The sequence below is a fragment of the Giraffa tippelskirchi genome, chromosome 6 (assembly GCF_054371585.1).
Source record: "Giraffa tippelskirchi isolate mGirTip1 chromosome 6, T2T-mGirTip1v1.2.pri, whole genome shotgun sequence".
Lineage (NCBI taxonomy): Eukaryota > Metazoa > Chordata > Mammalia > Artiodactyla > Giraffidae > Giraffa > Giraffa tippelskirchi.
In genome coordinates, this window is record NC_137280.1 from 153,437,573 (window position 1) to 153,454,730 (window position 17,158).

General features: G+C 39.7%; 2 protein-coding genes across 2 annotated transcripts in view; both read left to right on the forward strand.

The window, feature by feature from the left end:
* LOC145511146 (V-type proton ATPase subunit S1-like protein) overlaps positions 1-2,591 on the forward strand; it is a 66,716-nt gene extending 64,125 nt beyond the window's left edge. Inside the window, exon 9 of the mRNA XM_081503882.1 lies at positions 2,538-2,591. The gene's annotated coding sequence lies outside the window, so the exon portion shown is untranslated. The remainder of the gene's footprint in view (positions 1-2,537) is intronic.
* The window catches only part of LOC145511149 (uncharacterized), a 115,403-nt gene that overhangs the window by 14,159 nt on the left and 84,086 nt on the right, over positions 1-17,158 (forward strand). The window contains exon 3 of the mRNA XM_081503894.1: positions 14,204-14,271. Within this exon, the coding sequence (XP_081360020.1) occupies positions 14,204-14,271 (68 nt within the window). The remainder of the gene's footprint in view (positions 1-14,203; positions 14,272-17,158) is intronic.

A 17,158-nucleotide genomic window follows, 5' to 3' on the forward strand; every position in this document is an offset into this window, starting at 1 on the left:
CTCTCTAGTCTCTTGAATTTCTTTGGCTTGCCACTAATGGAGTGGAGGCAATAATCTTGTCCATAGTTGTGTTTCTAAATGAACAATTCTCTGGACATGCAGAATGCCGTTCTTGGTACAGTAGATTTGCTAGGGGACTGAAGAGAGTGACAATAGATTATTTGACTAGATTTTAGTGTGGCATTCTTTTTAGTATTTGATGAAATGACCTATGAAGCGAATTATGGATGTGCTGGACTGTATGGGTTTTTTTGACCTATGAGTGGAAATAGACCATGAGAATCACATAGATATCTATGTCTATATAGTCTCAGGGCTAAGATTTTATAGATATCTATCACATTTTGGAGAAAGAGAGATGTCCTAGGCATCTGAAGAGGTTGTAAAGTGTGGGCTTATTGACCATCTTTAGGAATGTTTTGCTGAAAGAAGTTAATAACACATAACTGACCCTGAGTCAAGAGGCATATAAGGAGAGCCTCCCAATGGCAGTGAGCAGAGGGAGCCAGAAAAGTCTGAAGCTTGGAAGATGACATTTGGAAAGTTTAGCTCATTTGAAAAAGAGAAAATCATTGTCTACCTCAATCTATTATACATATATATATATATATATAAAATATATATACATTTGTATATATAAAGAATAAGTGCTAGAGATTTTTCTAGGTGCCTTAAAGTGTCTGCCGCATTGTAGTGGGAGACCCGGGTTCAATCCCTGGGTGGAGAACATCTCCTGGAGAAGGAAATGGCAACCCACTCCAGTATTCTTGCCTGGAAAATCCCATGGATGGAGAAACCTGGTGGGCTACACTCCATGGGATCACAAAGAGTTGGACACGACTGAGTGATTTCATGTCACTTTTACTATAGATATTTAGTTCAGTTCAGTTCAGTCACTCAGTCTGACTCTTTGTGACCCCATGGACTGCAGCACGCCAAGCTTCCCTGTCCATCACCAACTCCCAGAGCCTACTCAAACCCATGTCCATTGTATCAGTGATGCCATCCAACCATCTTATCCTCTGTCGTCCCTTTCAATGGTTGACTCCAATACTTTGGCCACCTGTTGTGAAGAAGTGACACATTGGAAAAGACCCTGATGCTGGGCAAGACTGAAGGCGGGAGGAGAAGGGGACGGCAGAGGATAAGATGGTTGGATGGCATCACTGACACAATGGACATGAGTTTGAGTAGGCTCCGGGATTTGGTGATGGACAAGGAAGCCTGGCATGCTGCAGTCCATGGGGTCACAAAGAGTCAGACATGACTGAGCGACTGAACTGAATATCTGTAGTAAAAGTAACATGAAATCACTCAGTCGTGTCCTACTCTTTGCGACCCCATGAGTGTAGCCCACCAGGTTTCTCCGTCCATGGGATTTTCTAGGCAAGAATACTGGAGTGGGTTGCCATTTCCTCCTCCGGGAGATCTTCCCGACCCAGGGATCAAACCCGGGTCTCCCGCTACAATGCAGCAGATGCTTTAAGGCACCTAGAAAAATCTCTAGCACTTATTCTTTATATATACAAGTGTATATATATTATATATATATATAATAGATTGAGGTAGACAATGAGTTCCTTAGGCTCACATTTTTCACCTTCAATTCTCTACTTGCTTGTTTCTTTCAAACATTCTCACTTCTCTGGGAAAAGTAGAAATTCAAATGGGAAAAGTGAGAATGTTTGAAAGAAACAAGTAAGTAGAGAATTGAAGAATATTGGAGTTTCAGCTTCAGCATCAGTCCTAATGAACATTCAGGACTCATTTCCTTCAGGATTGACTGGTTTGATCTCCTTGCGGTCCAAGGGACTCTCAAGAGTCTTCTCCAACACCATAGTTCAAAAGCATCAATTCTTCAGTGCCCAGCTTTCTTCACAGTCCAACTCTCACATCCATACATGACTACTGGAAAAACCATAGCTTTGACTAGACAGACCTTTGTTGATAAAGTAATATCTCTGCTTTTTAATATGCTGTCTAGGTTGGTCATAGCTTTTCTTCCAAGGAGCAAGTGTCTTTTAATTTCATGGCGGCAGTCACTATCTGCAGTGATATAAGATATTAACTCCTGTATGTATGTGTGTTTGTGTGTGTGTGTGTGTGTGTGCACGCACGTGCGCATGCATGTGCTAAGTTGCTTCAGCTGTGTCCAACTCTTTGTGATCCTATGGGCCATAGCCCACCAGGATTCTCTAGGAAAGTATACTGGAATGGGTTGCAGTGTCCTCCTCTAGAAGATCTTCCTGACCCAGGGATTGAACCCGAGTCCCTTACATCTTTTGCATTGACAGGTGGGTTCTTTACCACTAGAGTCACCTGGGAAGCCCACAGAAGAGGGCTCTTTTAGAGCCTATATAATTACCTATATAATAGGTAATGCTGCCAGGGATGCAGGAATTTAGCTTGTGTAGAGTATAGAGCTTTGCTCCTGCCTATCTCAGGAGCAGTGACCCCCACCCCGGCCCCCTAGATTGTACAGTGTGACTTCTTTTGAGACTGTGTCCTGATCCTTGTATTCTATTTCATCCTCTCAGATCTGAGGTTATGAAGGACCATATCAAGGTTGCCGTTTCCACATGACACTGATGGTATGATGCCATACAGTCTGGGATGAATTAGATGCAGGACCAAGGCCTGTCCGGTGACAAGCAGAATGCATAATGAACATCTGCGAGAGTAAAGAAATAACTGTGAAGGCTTGTTTATAAGTTGGCTTGACTGAATGCTCACATAAAACTTAGGCACAGAAAATAAATTTCAGAAATGTTCAATTAATTTTGATTAACTATACAGGTATTCAATAAATATTTGAAATAAATCAGTTAGAAAGCAGTGTTTATTATATGTCTAGTATATTTCTAGAAATCCGATGAAACTGTAGGAAAATCTTTAAGAAGCTCCAAGGAGTTTATAATTAGGTTGACTTGTTTAGAAATAGATGTAATAAAATCTAAATTTTTTTATTTACCAAATATTTGTATATATAAAGAATATGTGCTAGAGATTTTTCCAGGTGCCTTGTAGATATTAACTCCTATATTCATCTAGATTAAATAATCCTTTATTGAAATGGATTTATGTAGGACTTTTATAGGTGAGTCTTTTGAACAGAGAAATACAAGATGTTAGATATGTACAATGGACTTGTGAAAGCCTAGAAATGGACTGTGATCTACTGTTTTTCATGCCCAGAGTGCACTCTATAAATTTGTCAAGTAGGCAAAATTTGCTGTGTGTTATTCTGTCTTCAGATGTCCACTGAGCCCTAAGGTTGTTTTTTCTTCATAAAGTCTCTCTGGTTTCCTGATTGTGTTTATCTACCTGTGATGTCTAAAACACTGGAGCAGGCTCTTCACACTGATGCCAGTGTTGGGTGCCAGGAATTATGGTAAGCTGTTTAGGGAGCTATGTGAAGTGTGTTTTGGGAAGTTTCCAGTGACCTTTCTTGTGTCTAAAGTTTTTGTCTTTCATCAGTGGGCAATATAGTGAATTTAACCAGTTCATGTGGTAGTTAGACTCACACTGACTGAAAGTACCCCTTACCTTTCATGAAATAACTCAGAGCTACAGGTAAATTATGTTGAGGAATTGGGTTGCAGGAATGTCTCCTTACCCACAAGATGATTTAAAATGTTCAAACTGAAGTTACAATCCCCATGCACTCTTCCTCACCAGAACAGACATTCCTCTAGTGGAGGCGCCAACCTGATCCCATCCAAATTCAGTGTCATTCCTAGAATAGCTAACAACCATTGCCAAACATTTCCCAAGTAAACCCAGCTAAGAATAGTATCTTATTTCTAGAGCTCTGACACAAGGAACTCAACACCTTGTTGGACTCAGATAAGCTGACCTTTTTTTTTTGAGAGCTTTGTCCAAGTGAAACTGAGAAAGATGGAGTCTGAGAAATACTCAGGTTGACTGAGTCTAGTAAAACTCCCTCTCTCATCTGTGACATGGCATTGAGTGATGCTATATGGGGCTAAAAGTGCCCGTGGGTCTGGCTAAATGCTAAATCAACTACTTATCTATGCCTTGGGTACCAAAGAAGCATTCATTAACTCTGCCCAATGATCAAATTAAAATTTCACTCTTAAGCTTAGTTGGTACTCTCTGGTGCCTTTCCAACTCGTTCTGCTACAATCTGTTGGAAAGCTGAAGCTCTATCTTGCATTTTTAAGCAAGGAAGACTTATTTCTTTTTAAAGAGGTTTGGAGACTTATGAGGGCTACCCTGATGGCTCAGTGGGTAAAGAATCTGCCTGAAATGCAGAAAACATAGGAGATAGGGGTTTCATTCCTGGGCCGGGAATTTCCCCTGGAGAAGGAAATGGCAACCCACTACAATATTCTTGCCTGGAAAATTCCATGGACAGAGGAGCCTGGCGGGCTATAGCCCTTAGGGTCACAAAGAGTCAGACACGACTTGGTGACAGGGTTGAGTCATGAGGGGGATTATTATTAGACCTCCAAATAACTATCACCTTATAATTGCTATGTTCTTAATCCTCCTGAGGACTTTGAGAGAGCAAGAGTTATCATTTCCTTTTTATTAATGAGGAATAGAGGCTCAAATAAGTACCTACTCATGATTCATACTTAGCAAATGGCAGATATGGAACTAGATCCCAGGTCTTTGGACTTCTCGTGTGTGATATCCTCATAGTTGTTGTTCTTCAGTTGCTAAGTCATGTCTGACTCTTTGCAACTCCAAGGACTGCAGAAGGCTAAGCTTCCTTGTCTTTCACTATCTCCTTCAGTTTGCTCAAACTCATGTCCCTTGAGTTGGTGATAGCATCCAACCACCTCATTCTCTGTCACCCCCTTATCCTCCTGCTTTCAATCTTTCCCAGCATCAGGGCCTTTTCTAATGAGTCGGCTTTTCACATCAGGTGACCAAAGTATTGGAGCTTCAGCTTCAGCATCAGTCCTTCTAATGAATATTCGGGGTTTATTTCCATTAGTATTGATTGATTTAATCTTTTTGCCGTCGAAGGGACTCTCAAAGAGTCTTTTCTAGTACCACAGTTCGAAAACATCAATTCTTTGGCACTAAGCCTTCATTATGGTCCAACTCTCACATCTGTAGATGACTACTGGAAAAGCCATAGCTTTGACTACACGGACCTTTGTTGGCAAAAGTGTGTCTGCTTTTTAATACACTGTCTGGGTTTATCATAGCTTTTTTTCCCAAGGAGCAAGCATCTTTTAATGTTGTGGCTATAGTCACCATCCGCAGTGATTTAGGAGCCCAAGAAAATAAAATCTGCCATTGTTTCCACTTTTTCCCCGTCTATTTACCATAAAGTATGAGACCAGATGCCATGATCTTAGTGTTTTGAATGTTGAGTTTTAAGCTGGCTTTTTTATTCTCCTCTTCTACCTTCATCAAGAGGCTCTTTAGTTCACTTTCTGCCATTAGAGTGGTATTATCTGCATATCTGAGGCTGTTGATATTTCTCCTGGCGATCTTGATTCCAGCTTGTGCTTCATCCAGCCCGGCATTTTGCATGATGTACTCTAATGTCAAGTAGTAAGCAGGGTGACAATACACAACTTTGACGTGCTCCTTTCCCAACTTGGAAACAGTCCATTGTTCCATGTCCAGTTCTAACTTGCTGCTTGACATGCATACAGGTTTCTCAGGAGGCAGGTAGGGTGATCTGGTATTCCCATGTCTTTAAGACTTTTCCACAGTTTGTTGTGATCCACACAGTCATAGACATTCTCATTACTTTATCCAATCTCTGCTCACATGCCCAAGTGTCCAAGGCCTGGTCCCTCACCTGCTGCAGCTCATGTGTCTGCTTCAGTTTGGCAAAGAGAAAAGGCTTTGGGACTAGGAATGGGTCTCTGCCCACAGCACAGTGTTCTCTAATTTTCCCCAGGACAGAAGAGGATCATTTCTATATTTGTATGATTTTTTTGTAACCCATAAGAATATCACAATTTTTTTTTTGTCTGAAGCACAAACTGTATTGTTTCAGCATGGCTGCATTTGTTTAACATAGACGGTTTGCATTACAATGTCTTGTGCTCTCTTCTCTGGGCTGAATTATTTCTTCCAAGTTAGAATGTTTTTTTCTACTTTGGCATCCATTAAAAATCATTGGCAACACGACCACTCTCCAGAAACACTAATGTAATGCCAACCACAGGACTCAGTGTCTGAAAATAAGAATTGAAAGTGAAATTTTAGTTAATACTCTGACAGAAATATTTCCACCCGTGTCTTTACTAAAATTTGCTAAAACCTATTCTAGGGAGAAGTGGGAAACATATGAAACCTTTATTGCTACTTCCTATAAAAACTTTGAGTAATTAATGAGAACTTGTCCTTTTTAATCTGGTTTTCTCCTATTTAGCCACATTTCATTCTTTAATTTAAGATTATGTAAGTTTGAGGAGACTCCCTCTGTCTAGAGCCCACAGCTGAGCAGGCTTCCTGGGAAGAAGCATGGCTTCTCACTAATGATTCTTAAGCTGTTCAAGTTTATATTTTCCCTTGGCCATCACTTATTGTTTCCTTTATGGAATTGATTAAACTCACCAAATGATGACACATGAAATCAAATAGTTTGGGAATCCTGTAGGCAGTTTTAAATTTTTTAGAAATTTATTTTGGAAACTGTAAAATTTACTCCCTGCCCCCAATCAAAATTAGTTGGCTGGGATTCCCCTACTTTTTCTTCCATCTAAAATTCCCTTCTAGTTTGTTTTATAAGAATGATTATATCCTAAAGCAAATCATTCTTATTTGCTTTTTATATGCTTTATTCAGATTTTCCCTACGTTTTTCATCTTTGTTTTGATTTTGAAGCACACGGTCTAATGATAAAGCTTTAAATTGAGTCTGCTGCTGCTGCTAAGTCGCTTCAGTCGTGTCCGACTCTGTGCGACCCCATAGACGGCCGCCCACCAGGCTCCCCCTTCCCTGGGATTCTCCAGGCAAGAACACTGGAGTGGGTTGCCATTTCCTTCTCCAATGCATGAAAGTGAAAAGTGAAAGTGAAGTCGCTCAGTCGTTCCTGACTCCTAGTGACTCCATGGACTTCAGCCTACCAGGCTCCTCCATCCATGGGATTTTCCAGGGAAGACTACTTAAGTGGGTTGCCATTGCCTTCTCCGAAAATTCAGTCTAGTCACTTATAATTCCTCAAATGCTCCAGATCTGGTGTGTTACTAACCTATCCTTCCTGGTTTCTTTTCCGTCCCTCCCTTCCTTCCTTCCTTCACACAAACTATCGTAGAAATTCTTAGGGTAGGCTGTTAGGTGTTAGTAACAGTTACAAATCCCTTTTCTAGAAGACACAAATAAAAATCAGGCTGAATCCAAAGATGAGACAGTAAAATCATTTAATATGTAATGATTCCTGACTTTTTTTCTTGCATCTTCACAGTTTTTATATGTGTTTGGAGAAGTGTTAGAAACATTAAATCTGGAGAATAACAGGACAATTCTGCAGCTGTTTTTGCTCCTCAGTAGTCCATAAACCTCACAGCAGCACATCTCATACTTTTGCCCAGATTTTACTTTAGATTAATGTATTTAGTCACTCATCCAGGTTTGTAATGTGTCAGCCTTATTGCTACTTTCTGAGAAAACTTAGTTTATTGCTTTCTAAAGTTGACAGTTTTGTCTACTGTTGATTACTGTGGATTGATACACACCTAAAACTTAATTATTTTTTTCCCAGAATAATTTTGTTCCCTGTTGATCTTTTGAACTCAGATATTGCTGGTGAACATTCTCCTGTATGCATAAATTATAATGTCACAGAGCTATTGTTTTTAAACTTATTGGGTTGAACAAGTTTCATTTGTTTCTTTCTGTAAGATGGCTGTAGTGGTGCTTAGTTGTCTTTAACTTCATTCGAAACAATTTTTTTAGATTGTATTGTGACAAGTGTCATATCACCTGTCTATCACCATGTGACAGGTGCATTTGAAAAATTCTTATTAAAATTGAATATTTATGTAGCCATTTTACTGTTGAAGATGGACAAAAAAAGCAACATTTTTGGCATATTAAGTTTTATTATTTCAAGAAAGGTAAAAACATAACTGAAATGCAAAAAAAAAAAAAGGTTTGTGCTGTGTATGGAAAAAGGTCCTGTGACTGACTGAATGTGTCAAAGGTGGTTTGTGGAATTTTGTGTTAAAGATTTCTCTCTGGACAATGTACCACAGTCTGGTAGACCAGTTGTTGATAGCAGTCAAATCAAAACATTAATTGAAAGCAGTCAACATTGTACCATGCAGGAGATAGTCGACATACTCAAAACATCCAAATCAAGCTGTTGAACATCATTTGTACCAGCTTGGTTATGTTAATTACTTTGATGTTTGGATTCCACATAAATTAAGTGAAAAAAACCTTCTTGACTATATTTCTGCATGCAACTCTCTACTTAAACATAATGAAAACATTCCACTATTAAAATAAATTGTGACAGGAGATGAAAAGTGAATACTGTACAATAATGTGAAATGGAGGAGATCGTGCGGCAAGTGAAATGAGCCACCACCAACCACACCAAAGGCTGGTCTTCATCCAAAAAGTGATGCTGTGTATATGGTGGGGTTGGAATGGAGTCCTCTATTGTGAGCTTCTTCTGGAAACCAAACAGTTAGTTCCAAGTACTTCTCCCAATTAGACCAACTGAAAGCAGCACTTGACAAAAAGCATCCAGAATTTGTCAACAGAAAATGCATAATCTTCCATCAGGATAACACAAGACCATATCTTTCTTTGATGATCAGGCAAAAAATGTTACAGCTTCGTGGGAAGTTCTGATTCATCCACTGTGTTCACTAGACATTGTGCCTTCAGCTGTCCATTTATTTTGGTTTTTACAAAATTCTCCTAATGGAAAAAATGTCAGTTGCCTGGAAGACTGTAAAAGGCACCTGGAACAGTTCTTTGCTCAAAAAGATTAAGTTTTGGGAAGATGAAATTATGAAGTTGCCTGAAAAATGGCAGAAGATAGTGGAACAAAATGATGAATACGTTGTTCAATAAAGTTCTAGGTGAAAAGTGTCTTTTATTTTTACTTAAAAAATGAAGAAACTTTTTGGCCAACCCAATATATGGCAGCCCTTAGGGTGTATCTATATTTTTTCAATAAACAGTCTTATCTTTTGTCTCAGGCTGAACATAGACTGATCAGCTTTCAAAATGTTCTCTTGAGTTTCTGGGGTCATACTAGGACCCACTGAATCAAAATATAAATAAATAAATAAAAAGGACTGACAAGGTTATGGTTCATAGCTCATAGGTTGTTTTTTCATTTCATCCCAATTTATTTCATCTCATTTTTACCTTATTAGACTCTTACTATTTTTTTCTCATTATATTGAAGTCTTATTGACAAGCAAAATTGTATAGAAAGTATAGTGTGATGGTTGTATATACACATATGATGTGAAATGATTACCACAATCAAGTTAACATATCCATCTCCTCATATGTGCTCAGTCACGAAGTTGTGTCCAACTCTTTGCAACCCCCTGGATGGTAGTCCACCAGGCTTCTCTGTCCATGGGGTTCTCCAGGCAAGAACACTGGAGTGAGTTGCCATTTACTTCTCCAGGAAATCTTCCCAACCCAGGGATCGAACTCATGTCTCCTGCACTGGGAGGTGGATTCTTTGGAGCCACCTGGGAAGCCTGTGTCCTCATACAGCTACCCTTTATTTGTTGTTGGTGGTGATGGTGAGAATACTTAAGATCTATACTTTTAGCAAACTTCAAGTATACAATGATTATTAATATAGTCACATACTGTACATTAGGTCACCACCGTTTTTCATTTTACAACTGAACCTTGTACCCTTTGACAGACATCAGACATCTCCCCATTTCCCCACACCCCTAGCCTGTGATGACTACCATTCTTCTGCTTCTGTAAAAAGTTCTGTTCATCTGTTTTAGATTCCACTTATAAGCTGACACCATGCTGTAGTTGTCTGTCTCTGGCTTGTTTCACTTAGCACAATGTCCTCCAGTTTATTCATGATGTTACAAATGGCAGGATTTCTTTATTAAGGCTGAGTAATATTTCATTATATAATAGATTTTACATATTTTCTTTATCTATTCATCTGTTGACAGACACTTAGGCTGTTTTCATATCTTGACTATAACAATGCTGAACATTAGAGTTCAGCTATCTCTTTGATAGCATGTCCACAAGTGGAATTTCTAGATCATATGGTAGTTCTATTCTTAATTTTTTGAGGAACTTCCATGACATTTTTCATAAAGGCAGTATGAATTTACATTCCCACCAACAGTGTAAAAGGATTCCCTTTCCTTACATCTTAGCCAAAACTTATCTTTTGACTTTTTGATAATAATCATCCTAACAAGTGTGGGGTGACACCTCACTGTGGTTTTGCATTTGATGTTGAATAACTGTTCACACACCTGTTTGCATTTGTATGTCTTCTTTGGAAAAACACCTATTCAGATCCTTTGTCCATTTAAAAAATCTGGTTATTTGCTTCTCTGCAATTCTGTTGTATGTGTGCCTTATATATTTTGGATATTAACCCCTTATCAGATATATACTCCTACATGCTTGGTTGCTTCAGTTGTGTCTGACTCTTTGCAACCCTTTGAACTGTAGCCCTCCTGGCTCCTCTGTCCAGGGGACTCTCCAGGCAAGAATACTGGAGTGGATTGCCCTCCTCCAGGAGATCTTCCCAACCCAGGGATCAAACCCAGGTCTCTTATCTCCTCCATTAGTAGGCAGGTTATTTACCACTAGCCCCATATCAGATATATGATTTGTGAATCTTTTCTTCTGTTGCATAGATTTTCTTTTCATTTTGTTGTTTCTTTTGTTGTCTAGAAGCTTTTGGTTTGATGTAGTCCCTCGTATTTATTTTTGCTTTTGTTTGTGTTTTTGGTGTCAAATCCAAAAAATCATTACCAAGACGTATGTCAAGGAGCTTTTCTCCTATGCTTTCTTCTAGGAGTTTTTGGGCTTTAGGTCTTATGTTTTAATTTTTAATCCATTTTGAGTTGATTTTTGTGTATTTGTGTATGGTGTAAGATAAAGGTCCAATTATATTCTTTTGAAAGTGGATATTCAGTTTTGCCTGAGAAAGGATGTATCTACCTGAGATATGTCCACCTGTGGGCAGTGTGTGTCCTGTGGGGTAGTACAAACTTGGCCCTTGTGGATGATCTATCACATAGTCTGTGCTCATTTGGTAAACTGGACATGTGACTTTTCAGAAACATTTTTCTTCAGTGCTTTAACATGTGCTTTGTAAGGGAAATTTGATCCATATGTGTCAAAGATTCATTTATGCTTAAATCATTAAAGCATTGTTCCGAGTTTTTGATGTCTAACAAGTCTTTCGACTTTTTCCAAGCAGTTCTAAATACTTTGCCAAGGGTGAACCTAATGTCCGGCACCAGAAAATTCAGATTTTTCTCCCTGAGTCTAAATTCTTACTTCCATCTTAGGAAAAATGTACTTAGTTTTCTAAGTTAGGAACTACATTCTTACCTGCTCCTATTTCTAAGTGTCTCAGAGCAGTGGAGCTCTGGAAAGGCAAGATATGATATGGCTTGATTTACACATCTGGCTGTGATCTGGGGCCCATTTTCTAACTTGGCAGGAAGTACAGGATGTATTTGACTTTCATCTACCTCTGCTTCATTCAATACATAGTGCGACACAAATACCAGATGATTCTGAATTCTCATCGTTAATGGAAACAGAAAGGAAGAATCCCATCTTCATTGCAAGGATTTGGGGCAAACATATTAAAGAGCATGAATGCTCAGAGAAAAAGTATTGTGTTTCCATTCTCTTCAATACTAAAGGTATGCTGACACTGTGGATCTGTGTTTTGCTAGCAGTCTTACAACCCTCACTTTGCTAATACCTTCAGTCATTTTGGTCAGGTTAGGGCTGATCCTAGGATGACATGGCCATGTAGGGAGGGCTGCCACCAAAAGGCACCTCTTTCAGTATCTCTTCCTTCTTTTTGCCTTTTGACATTTTTATTTAACTCTTCCCCTTCCTCATTTCTGCTTTGAGACCGTCTCAGGTCCTTCTAGTCATCTCGGAAAATATAGATAAAGTACGTTCTATGAAGTTGTTTCTGGAACATGCTACTCTCCTAGGACGGGTGACAGATTGAGGCAAGGATTATGTGCCTTTCATTTCTGTGTCCCTGGTGTCTAGGAAAGTGCCTGGCATACAGTTAGTACTCTAGTTGTGTTTGCTGAATAAATATACTACCTTAGTACATGAGACAAACTAAATTTAAAAGACTGAACTCTTGGCCATGAAATTTCAGCTGTTGACCTAATCTCAACTAACATCCTTGTCATTATATATTTTGCCTAGCGGTTTCACCCATTTAAATCTTAAATCCACAGTAGAAAATGCACCAACTAATGGCAGCCCAATGCTTTTGAGTTGAAGTCATTCCACTACCCTCCAATCACTCCAGGAAGTGTAGAAAGTGTCCTACGCTTAAGACAGAATGAGGCTGACCCTTCTCAGTGAATTGGTTTCCTCTTGTGTGTAGTCTGTGGGGCCCTCACTTGCTTTCTGGGAGATTCTGGGCTCTTCTTTGTGGGTTGAAATTTTCACCTCTGTAGTTAGGCTCTTTCAATATTTCTCTACCTTTCACTTAAAACAACTTAAAAAAAAATTTATTGTACAGTCGATGTATAATGTTATACAACTTACAGGTGTATAGAATAGTGATTCACAATTTTTAAAGGTTATATTCCATTCATGGGCTTCCCAAGTGGTGCTAGTGGTAAAGAACCTGCCTGACAATGCAGGAGACATAAGAGACACAGGTTTAATCCCTCGGTCAGGAAGATCCCCTGGAGAAGGGCATGGCAATGCACTCCAGTATTCTTGCGTGGAGAATCCCATGGACAGAGGACCCTGGTGGGCCACAGGGGTCCATAGGGTCACAAAGAATCAGACACGACTGAAGCGACTTAGCATGCACGCACACACTCCATTCATAGTTATCATGAAATATTGGCTATTTTCACTGTATTGTATAATATATACTTGTAGCTCATTTTAAACATAATAGTTCATACCTCTTAATCCCCTTAAACCCATCTCTTGCCCTTCTCTCCTTCCCTCTCCCTACTAGTAACCACTAGCTTGTTCTCTATATCTGTGAGTTTGCTTCTTTTTTTTGTTATATTCACTAGTTCGTCAATGTAGTATTTTTTAGATTTCACTATAAATGATATTATACAGTGTTTGTCTTCTACTGTCTGATTCATTTCACTTAGCATAATACCCTCCAAGTCCATTCTTGTAGTTACAGATGCAAAATTTTAATTTTTATGATTATGTATATGTATATGTATACTGCATTATATGCAGTATCCATTATATGTATACTGCATCTTCTTTATCCATTCACCTGTTGATGGACACAGAGGTTGGTTCCATATCTTAGCAATTTTAAATAATGCTGCTATGAACATAGAGATGCATATATCTTTTCAAATTAGTGTTTTTGTTTTTTCAGATATATACCCAGGAGTGGAATTGCTGGGTCATGTGGTAGTTATATTTTTAGTTTTTTGAGAAACCTCCATACTGTTTTCCATGGTAGCTGCACCAATTTACATTCCCACCAAGAATGTACAAGTGTTCCCTCTTCTCCACGCCCTTACCAACACTGGTGTGTTCTTGTTGATGATAGCCATTCTGACAGGTGTGGGGTGATGTTGTAGTTTTGATTTGTGCTTTCCAGTGTCTTTTCTTGTGCCTACCTTTCATTTTGTATGGCACTCTTTTCTGAGCAGACTTAGACTTTAGAAAGGATTTGGGTTCAGGTTATTCGGGAGAGAGACATGGCCAGTCTATTTCTGGCTATCCCTGCTGGTCTCTCTACTATAGCTTTATGAACTCATGTAAGCCAGTTCAGCCAATGACAGCATCAGCTTCTTAGATGTTTACTGGTAGCCTCCAATAGTCAGTGGTAAATAGTAACTGGAAAGCTCCTTCCGCACACCCTAGCCACCAGGTGTTAGGAATCGTGAAAGTAAGTCTCAGGCAGAAGTGTATTGTAATCCAACGTTTATTAGCAGGCAGTCATGCGATTTGGCTTTTAGGCACTTGGGCTGAACAATTTGCATGAGCTTTATTTTAAGACTTTCAGTGTTTTAATTTTAAGTTTTTTTTTTTTTTTTAGAAAAAAAACTTTTACTGTGAACAAGAAATACAGAAGACTGGACCAGATTCTAGGATCTCACATTGAAGGTGAATATGGCAAATTTTTATATTTTTTCATGCAAAGGTTGAGGTACCTGCATAAAATTTTCATTTGATTACATATCTATAATATCTCTTATTTCACCAATGAAAATTTATCTTTTATCTTTATATAAATTAATCTTCTAGTACAGATTTGGAAAGCCATATTAAGAGCTTCTTACAATAGGCTTCTCAGAGAATGACTGATTAGGGTCTTTCAAATTCTAACTTAACTGCCCCTAGGGAGTTCATGTTAGTTAAGTTTCACTTACAAGTACCCTGTTTGGGAGGACAAATATTTTAGAAAAAATTAGACACTATAACACAACATTGAGAACTGATAATCTTTATGATCCCATCAATAAAGATGTGATTAGGCTTCTTTTATACAGACATAAAAGACTAAAATGTCAAACTAAAACAATTTTTTGGTGCCCAGGTTAGAAAGTTTTATATGGTTCTTTTACCTTAACATCAAACAATATTCAAAATGATCTCAGGCATCTGTTATTTTTAATGTGCTTATTTTAAATGGAAGATTGGAATAATGCTTTTTAAAATGAAATTATTTATGTAATCAGTTTATTATTCACTACACAGTCAACATAGATACATTTTAAAGTTGAAATATTTTTTAATAAGTCAGTTTGATAGTTTTTAAAATTATATAATGTGTCACCTTTGTGAAATCATGTATTTGTACAAGGAAATGTATTTTGGTCATATCAGAGAAATTTCATCTGACTCATTCAAGCATAACTCTTACATTTATTAGAAATATGATCATCGTATTCTCATAAGAAATGATTCATTTTGTCATTATATATTGTGATTTTAGATACAGAATTAATTTTTGTCATATTTTGCCAAAAAATTGGCCACATTTCCTAGCAATCCACATTATATATTTGTACTCTGAGCATTTTTTCTGATATAAAAAGGTTTCCCTTTTATAATATGCCACACATAAATCCAGACCTCAAAGTATATCTGTGTATATATGTGATGGTTAAACATGGATGTGGGATGTGTTGCTTCATTCAGCCTATGACTTCCTCTGAGCGCCTACTATGTGCCAGGTTCTGTGCTGAGCACAGGACAGGGTATGTGTGCAGCAATAAGCCAATGGCTGTGTCCCCAGCCTCCTGGAGCTACAGATGAACAGCAAGAATGTGTGGGACCCTGGTGGTCAAAGAAGGAATCTCCAAGAAAAATTTGCTTACGATCTTTGTTGGGAGATTGGTTTAAAAGTCTCTTCCGGTGCAGAGCGATAAGGCCCTGCTGGAGAGCCAGATCCCCTCTCAAACTCACACTCTTATTTCCTGGGAAAGAGGTCATGTCAGCTTCTGCGATTTGACTTGAAACCATTGAAACTGAATGTGCCATCCAGACAGAAGCGCTCTGTGAGGGGCTGTCGGCATAACAAGGGTGACAGTGTGAACCCCCACGGCACTCCACGCCCAGACTGGCCAGGGATGACAGAGGGCGATTCATGCCCATCTGCGGCCACTCTGCTCTGTGGACTTCAGGAGGAAGCCGCAGGACTGAGGTCTTTTGTAGCTCAGGGGCTGGAGGATGAAATGTGACCCATCTCTGTTTCTTTGCCTTGTTCTCATCTAAGCCCAGGAAGCGGAATGGGCTGAGGGCTGGGGAGACAGTGGCGCAAGCTGTTTCTGGAAGGCTTGTGCTGGCTTCCCACCGGACCACAGGATGTTTTCTGCTGACCCCTGTCAGGCTGACCCCCAACCCCCACCCCTCAGTGTCAGGAATGTCAGTCCTCCTTTCAGAATCAGAACAACTCATCAAACATGAATGACCGCAGGCCGAATCTGCCTCTCCCCGAGGTTTCAACCTTGGTTGTGTGGGGTATTGAATTTGGTGGTTTCTGAAAAGTGTTCATGCAGCTGCAGATGGTGCCGGGGGTATCTATCCTGGCTACATGCTGAGCCTTCAGTCCTGTAGCCTGTGTGCTGGCCTGGTTCCCAAGCAAATGAAGGAGTGTTATTAATAATAGGTGGTGTCTGTTTAAGTTCTGCTGAGAAGAGGGAGCCATGCACTAGTCTTCTAGATTTTGCTTCAAGTTCCTTATTTGTTCAGTTGCACAAATCTAGCCCCTCCCCAAATCTGATTAGAGGGCTCTAGAGAGCTTTTGTTTCTTCACAATTATACAACTTTTTAAACTTGAGCATAGAGATGCTATGCCCTCATTCACATAATTCCCACTCTGTGTTTGGGAGGCCAGTCATAGGTAGCTATCCCCACTGTCCAACTGGCCTATAGTGGGAGGATCCCTGGTTTGAGGTTGGGTACACTGATCATCCTGCTGTCCCCCAACTTGGAAGGACACAGACCAATAGCCCCCTCCTTGGCTTGGTGCCAGATGAGCCCTTGGGATCTGGGGGTGGAGTAATGGGGGAGACTCACAGCCTCACCTTTACCCTCTTCCCCAGCATGGGACTCTGCTGTGGCTGCTGCATGGTGTGCAGTTCTGGAGACGTATCTTTGGCTATCAAAATGCAGAGTGTTGGCTGGCCCAGTGCTGGGGGCTGCCAATGGGGGCGTCGTGTGCTCTGTGTTTTTCTGTGATTTTAACGTTTCCATCTGGGGTTTTTCTGCTCATTGCAATAGGACTTCTCTTCAGTGTGTGCTTAGCTCTGTTTTATCTGTCTTGGTGATGGAGAGAGATGGTTTTAAGGTAAGAAGACTAGATGTTCTCATTTTCTTGCCCACCATCCACATTCCCTCTGCCCTGTTTTTTCCTGGCAGGACCCAGCTCTGCTCTTGGTGGTCCCACCCTGAAAACTGGGCACACCAAGGATCTACATGAGAGCTCAGTCCTGGGCCACCTGAGAAGAGCATCCCTCAGGGGAGCAGTGTGTCCTCCCCCCTCAGT